The sequence below is a fragment of the Cyprinodon variegatus genome, unplaced genomic scaffold (assembly GCF_000732505.1).
Source record: "Cyprinodon variegatus isolate N-32 unplaced genomic scaffold, C_variegatus-1.0 Scaffold107, whole genome shotgun sequence".
Taxonomy (NCBI): domain Eukaryota; kingdom Metazoa; phylum Chordata; class Actinopteri; order Cyprinodontiformes; family Cyprinodontidae; genus Cyprinodon; species Cyprinodon variegatus.
In genome coordinates, this window is record NW_015150560.1 from 1,418,052 (window position 1) to 1,425,092 (window position 7,041).

Below are 7,041 nucleotides of genomic sequence, written 5' to 3' on the forward strand. Positions count from 1 at the left end.
ATTACTTCAACGGAAAGTTTCCAGATGGATATGCAGAGCAAATCCATCTGGCGAAGTCTGGTTAGGACAACTACACTAGAACAAGCTCCTCATTTAATGCTTTTTTAGCTCACACTTAAAAATGGATTTTCACTTATTTTATTGACACCATTCAAACAATAGAATCAATTATTTACGTAAAACAAAGTGTTGTTAAAATCCCAAAAAAGTATTTTCCTTTTTACTTTTTTTTTTCTTTCTTTTTCACTTTTTAAATCCATTTTAATGCTCTCAAGGATCCAGTTATAAATCCAATACAGTAAAAAGAACTTCAATGAAACTTTGCATTCCTACTTAAGAAATAAACTAAGAAGGACCAGAGGCACAAGTTGACTAGAAAAATATTCAGTTTTAGTTTTTAAACTCTGGGAATTTATGTCAACAATTATAACTTATAAAGAAAAAGAATTACAGTTGAAGCTCTGGTTTAAACCCTTCGGTTATGGAATCTCATGAAATCTGCTCCCTGCTGACAGGTTCTACTTCGTTGGAGACGAGGACCTGCTGGAGATCATAGGCAATAGCAAGAACGTGGCCAAACTCCAGAAGCATTTCAAGAAGATGTTTGCCGGGGTCTCCAGCATCCTGCTGAATGAAGACAACACCGAGGTGCTGGGAATCTCCTCCCGGGAGGGAGAGGAAGTGCTCTACAAGACACCGGTCTCCATCACAGAGCATCCAAAGATCAACGAGTGGCTGACCCTGGTGGAGAAGGAGATGAGAGTAACTCTGGCTAAGCTGCTCGCGGAGTCGGTCACCGAGGTCTCGGCCTTCAACAAGGGAACAGCCATCGACCTGACGCAGTACATCAACTGGATTGATCGTTACCAGGTCAGATAAACGTCTCTGCCTGTTGTGAAACAAATCAAGCTGACTTGGACAACTTTTAAAGTGTATACAGAACAAAATTACTTTTTGTACAGCTTTCAGAACAATTCCATAAAGTGCAGCAGTGATCAAATGTAAAAACAAAACAAAACAAAACAAAACAAATGCTGCTGTGATTGGCTAAAAACTTGACATGGGGGGGCAGGGATGAATACCCTGTAGTTCAAATTGAATTCTACATGACATCAATCTGGCTTATGTTAGATTAAAACAGTCGATAATAAGGCTGAACTTAATTTTCATGATAGATCATGAATACAAGTTTAATATTAATTAATTAATGCACTCCTTTATTTTTTCATTGTTTATTCTGCATCATTCTGTTCATTCCTTTTATCAATTATCCACATATGCAGTCCTTCATTTTATTTGCTTATGCATCATGCCTCCATTTACTCATTAATGCATGTAGGTATCCCTTCATCCATTCATTTCTGCATCCATTGATTCACAGATTCATCCATGCAGGAACTCCGTCATTTGTTCATTAATTTATTCATTTTGCATCTATCTATGCATTAATTCAGCTACATTTACACTCTTTCCTTTATTCTTTTTATTTTGCACCATTTATTTATTTACTAAATTTTCCATGCATTCATCCCTTCATATATTAATTCCATGCATTTACTTATTCATCCCCGTAACGTTTTTTTATAAATCGTTGCATTTATTCACCAGTTCCTCCATTTTGCATCCCTGCATGCATTTAATCACTCATTCGTCCACTCATGCACTAATGAGTCCTTAGATAAGTGCAAAATGTTTTATCAAATGACTGCAGATACTGCTTAATGCATATTTTCATTGATGCATAGCCTGACATTAAACTCTGCAGCTAATATTTGTCTTTATATTGTAAAAATGAGTCACACACTGATTGAGAAATTGTCCACATTTCCTATTTTGATGAGCTGTAAAAATGTTACCTCCAAGACAAATATGTTTAAACACATTTTAAATCAAAATGATTAAAAACTGCATTTTTAGAGATTGTAAAACTTCAGTAGAACCTATCAGATATAAAGCTTTATTTTCACATTTAAAATGATAAAATATCTATGAGAAATTGCCAAAGATTTGCTGTATTTCAAACCTTGATTTAAAGTGATTCTCTGCTCTTCAGGCCCAGCTGGTGGTCCTCTCCGCACAGATTGCCTGGTCTGAGAACATCGAGTCCGCCCTGACCACCATCTCTGGTGGCGGCGACATGTCCCCCATGCAGGGAGTGCTGTCAAACGTGGAGGCCACCTTGAACGTGCTGGCCGACACTGTGCTGATGGAGCAGCCTCCTATCCGCAGGAGGAAGTTGGAGCACCTGGTGAAAGGAGTTTCTAATCATCTTGATGTTTTTATTTTTAAATGAAGCTGCGTAAATGCTCTGGTTTTTCACCCGCCTCTCAGATCACGGAGCTGGTGCACCAGCGGGACGTCACGAGGACTCTGATCAAGAACAAGATCGACAACCCCAAGTCCTTCGAGTGGCTCAGCCAGATGCGTTTCTACTTCGACCCCAAGCAGACGGACGTCCTGCAGCAGCTGTCCATTCAGATGGCCAACGCCAAGTTCAACTACGGCTTCGAGTACCTGGGCGTTCAGGACAAACTGGTTCAGACGCCACTGACAGACCGCTGCTATCTGACCATGACCCAGGCTCTGGAGGCTCGTCTTGGTGGATCACCTTTTGGTATGAAGGCGGAACCAGTTTTTTATTATTACAGCTTGATTTTTATATAAAACAGATCTTGACTCTGTTTGTTAATCTCTCAGGTCCTGCCGGAACGGGAAAGACGGAGTCTGTGAAAGCCCTCGGACACCAGCTCGGACGCTTCGTCCTGGTCTTCAACTGTGATGAAACCTTCGATTTCCAGGTATGATATGACTGTTCCAGATTAGGTGAATTTTTAATAATTGTTATTCCCAAAAACATGCAAATAATATCTCTGCTTTTCTTTTTCTGCAGGCCATGGGTCGCATCTTCGTGGGCCTGTGTCAGGTGGGAGCCTGGGGCTGCTTCGACGAGTTCAACCGTCTGGAGGAGAGAATGCTGTCAGCCGTCTCCCAGCAGGTCCAGTACATCCAGGTGGCGCTGAGGGAGCACAGCAACCCCAACAGAGACAGGAGTACGTGTAAAAAATTCCGGACTAAGTCATGTTTTAATGTTTTGCAGACATATCTCTACCCATTTGTTATTCTAACAAAACCTCAGTGGATTTTATTTGATAGATAAACACAAAGTGTTGCATTATTTTAAAAGGTTAATCAACTTTTAGTTTTTTCACAAGCTGTTCTTTTGGCCGCAGAGGTTAAAGAACAACCTTCATTACAAATAAACCCAGCTGTCATTTTGCAGAAAAATATTAGGAAAATTTAAAGCAGGGTTAGTTTCTAGTATCCCAAGATTTGAAGATCTCCCAGAGCTCTGTTAAAGCCTCTAAAGTTCACCCCCAGTCATCATAAATGCATCCAAAAAAACTGACCTCTCTGCTGTAAAACATGGTGGTGGCTGCATCATTCTGTTGGAATGCTTTTAGCAGGGTCAGGAAAGCTGTGAAGGCAGAAGACGCTAAATCTACAACAATCCTGGAACTAAAACTGGGGTTCATTGTGCAGCAGGAGAATCGGCCGGAACATGCAGTCAGAGAATGGCCTAGTCAAAGTCCAAACCTCAATCTGATTGAGCTTTTGCAGCCTAAAGGTCTTAGCTATGACGTTTTATTTAAAACCATCAATAAAAAACAAATAATACATCCAAAGACTATAAATTAATTTGGGGGAAAAAAAGTGGAAAAAACAAAACTAGCAACGTTACTGTTGATTAAGCCGGCAACTAGCAGTTATTTTGTAAATCCTTAAAGAAGATTCTTTAGGAAATTAAACCAGGTAAAACTAAAAGTTTTCCACTGGAGGAGTTGAGGATAGAACAGAATGACAGATGAAAAGATATTTATCTTAAATGCAAAATGTTTACATAATTTTAAAAAATATCTATATTTTTTTATAATTTCTGCTCAGGGTGGGTCGCTCTGTCGGCTAGAGACATGTTTTAGAGTCTTTATATTCCAGTTAACAATTTATCAAACACTAAATTAGTTTATTAATGTGATTAATGGTTTCAGCCCTACTGCCGATACCTTTTATTTTATAAGAAGTTTTTCTAAATTTCATTTCTGGATTTAAAAAAAAATAAATTCTATCTGCAAAACCCCTTTGGTTTTCTACAATAATGGAACAAAGATCACTCCATACCCATTCAGTATTTCTGGGCTGTAGTTTATTTTATACTCGCTGTGCGCAGCATCCTAAAAACCACACACTGAGTGCGTTCTGTTGCCTCCGATCCAGGCGTGCCCGTCACAACGGAGCTCCTGAACAAACAGGTGAAGGTGAGCCCCGACATGGCCATCTTCATCACCATGAACCCTGGCTACGCCGGCCGCTCCAACCTGCCCGACAACCTGAAGAAGCTGTTCCGCAGCTTGGCCATGACGAAGCCTGACCGGCAGCTCATCGCTCAGGTCATGCTCTACTCTCAGGGCTTCCGGACAGCGGAGACGCTCGCCAAGAAGATCGTACCCTTCTTTAAGTGTGTTGAAGTGGTTTAAAATCTCTCCCTGGGGATTTAGAAAGCCCGTCTCCCTCTGACGGATTCTGCTGCTTCCATCTTCCAGGCTGTGTGACGAGCAGCTGTCATCTCAGAGCCACTATGACTTCGGCCTCCGCGCCCTGAAGAGCGTGCTGATCAGCGCCGGTAACGTGAAGCGTGAGCGCATCCAGAGGATCAAGAGGGAGAAGCTGGAGCGCGGCGAGGACGTGGACGAGAATGAAATAGCAGAGAACCTTCCAGAACAAGAGGTACAGCAAAAAAAGTCCCATCAACACCTTGAAGTCCGCTTGCATTGTTCTTGGAGCTCTAACCCTGGGTCTGTTGGTGCTGTAGATCCTGATCCAGAGCGTGTGTGAGACCATGGTGCCTAAGCTGGTGGCGGAGGACATCCCTCTTCTCTTCAGCCTGCTGTCTGATGTCTTCCCTGGAGTTCAGTACCAGCGAGGAGAGATGACGGCTCTGAGGGAGGAGCTCAAGAAGGTCTGCAGCGAAATGTACCTCACCTATGGAGACGGCGACGATGTTGGCAGCATGTGGGTGGAGAAGGTAAGCGGTCGACCTCAGGACGTTTATTTAGATGTAGGAGCAGCGACTTTAACCTTCTCTACATGAACCTACTCCAGGTGCTCCAGCTCTACCAGATCACTCAGATCAACCACGGTCTGATGATGGTGGGTCCTTCTGGAAGTGGGAAGACCATGGCGTGGAGGGTGCTCCTCAAAGCACTGGAACGGCTGGAGGGTGTCGAGGGCGTGGCTCACATCATTGACCCCAAGGCCATCATCAAGGACCATCTGTACGGAACTTTAGACCCAAACACCCGCGAGTGGACCGACGGCTTGTTCACACACATCCTCAGGAAGTGAGTGGCGGCGGTGTTAAAACCTTCAACAACTAATGTGGTCATAAAGGAATCTGAATGCATAAACTTGTTCCCCTGTCAGGATCATCGACAACGTCCGAGGAGAGCTGCAGAAGCGCCAGTGGATCATCTTCGACGGCGACGTCGACCCAGAGTGGGTGGAGAATCTGAACTCTGTGCTCGACGACAACAAGCTGCTGACGCTGCCCAATGGAGAGCGTCTGAGCTTACCGCCAAACGTAAGAGCACGCCGCTTTGAAGCCGGGGTCCAAACTATTTTGATAATCGATCAATCTGTTGATTTATTAATATTTGATAATCAAAAGACGCCTTGAAGATTTTATACAGAATTCAGACACAGTGAAGCTAAAACTGGGCCACTAAAAGGGTTCTGGACAGAGCTTGTTCACAGCTAACATTTTTATTTTAGATGCAAAATGTTTATTTATATTAAACGATTCTGACACATTTACTGTTCTGATTGGGTCGTTTTGTTTTTTATCAGCAGATGGCCTGTTAGTCTGTATACTCCACCTAACAACTGATTAGTAAATTAGTTGATTTGAATAATTGAATATTTCAGTTTCAGTGCTGTCCAAATAGTCTCAGCAGTAAGGAAGGAGGTGAAGGAAGCAGGATGCTATTGATTCATTTAGCCTAGTCAGACATTACACAATAATAAATATTAACTGGATGTTAAATTGTTTGAAAATTGTTTGGAACTTCCGTCAGTTTGGATCCAAAGTTTTTCCCCCCCAGAAAGATGAAGGAAGAGGAACTAGGAGCTACAATTTGTCCAAATGAATCTGCTCACGCTTTGGTTTACTGTGAGACTTTAACCCCCAAATTCCACATCCCCCACCTCCGCTTCGCCCCGCTCACGTACATCGTGCGGAGTGCTTTTCTGTTAATCAATGAAAACTGTTCCACATCCACCTCTACTCGTCCGCACGTCACCGTTAACGTACGTCTTCGCCGTCCTTCACCGTCAAAACTACGGAGCCGAGCTATTTTTATTTTATTTTTTTTTCATCTGGTCAGGTCAAGATCCGTGATTGCAATCGCGCCAAACATGAAACAGAACATTGAGAAGATCTGGTTTTCAACTTTAAATATAACGGATCAATAACTACAGATTAGAGCATAATTGTTAATAGGTTCCCAAAAAATAGGACGGTTTAATTAAATGATTAGATGCAAACTGTTGGTACTGTTGGTACTTCAACATACCAGGAAGCAGATTTTTTTTAATCAAAAATATTTATTTTATACTGAGACGTTTAAAGGTTCAATCAAATTCAGTCAAAACTTCCAAGAGCGCATCTCAAAACTTCAGAAGAAACTTTTTATTGCAGGCATGGATGAAGAGATGCTAAGTTTGGAAGTAGAGAACAAACCTAGTTCATAAAAAAAACTATTTTGTATGATCATTGTTATCCCTGTTACAAAACTCCACAACAAAAAGATAATATTAGGGAACATATGCTGGATGCTACGGAAGAGGATTAGGGCCACTGAAAAAAGTTAACTGATTTTTAATTTTTTTTTCAGTTTAGTTTGGGGAAAAAGTCAGAATTCTGACTTTAATCTCAGAATTCTGACTTTAATCTCAGAATTCTGACTTTAATCTCAGAATTCTGACTTT

At 41.7% G+C, this 7,041-nt stretch overlaps 1 protein-coding gene across 1 annotated transcript in view; it reads left to right on the forward strand.

Annotated features, from left to right (window-relative positions):
* The window catches only part of LOC107084709 (cytoplasmic dynein 1 heavy chain 1), a 29,416-nt gene that overhangs the window by 16,340 nt on the left and 6,035 nt on the right, over window positions 1-7,041 (forward strand). Inside the window, exons 25-34 of the mRNA XM_015374650.1 lie at window positions 516-870; window positions 2,054-2,248; window positions 2,332-2,614; window positions 2,698-2,798; window positions 2,891-3,050; window positions 4,273-4,513; window positions 4,599-4,782; window positions 4,868-5,080; window positions 5,158-5,396; window positions 5,479-5,635. Of these exons, the coding sequence (XP_015230136.1) occupies window positions 516-870; window positions 2,054-2,248; window positions 2,332-2,614; window positions 2,698-2,798; window positions 2,891-3,050; window positions 4,273-4,513; window positions 4,599-4,782; window positions 4,868-5,080; window positions 5,158-5,396; window positions 5,479-5,635 (2,128 nt within the window). The remainder of the gene's footprint in view (window positions 1-515; window positions 871-2,053; window positions 2,249-2,331; window positions 2,615-2,697; window positions 2,799-2,890; window positions 3,051-4,272; window positions 4,514-4,598; window positions 4,783-4,867; window positions 5,081-5,157; window positions 5,397-5,478; window positions 5,636-7,041) is intronic.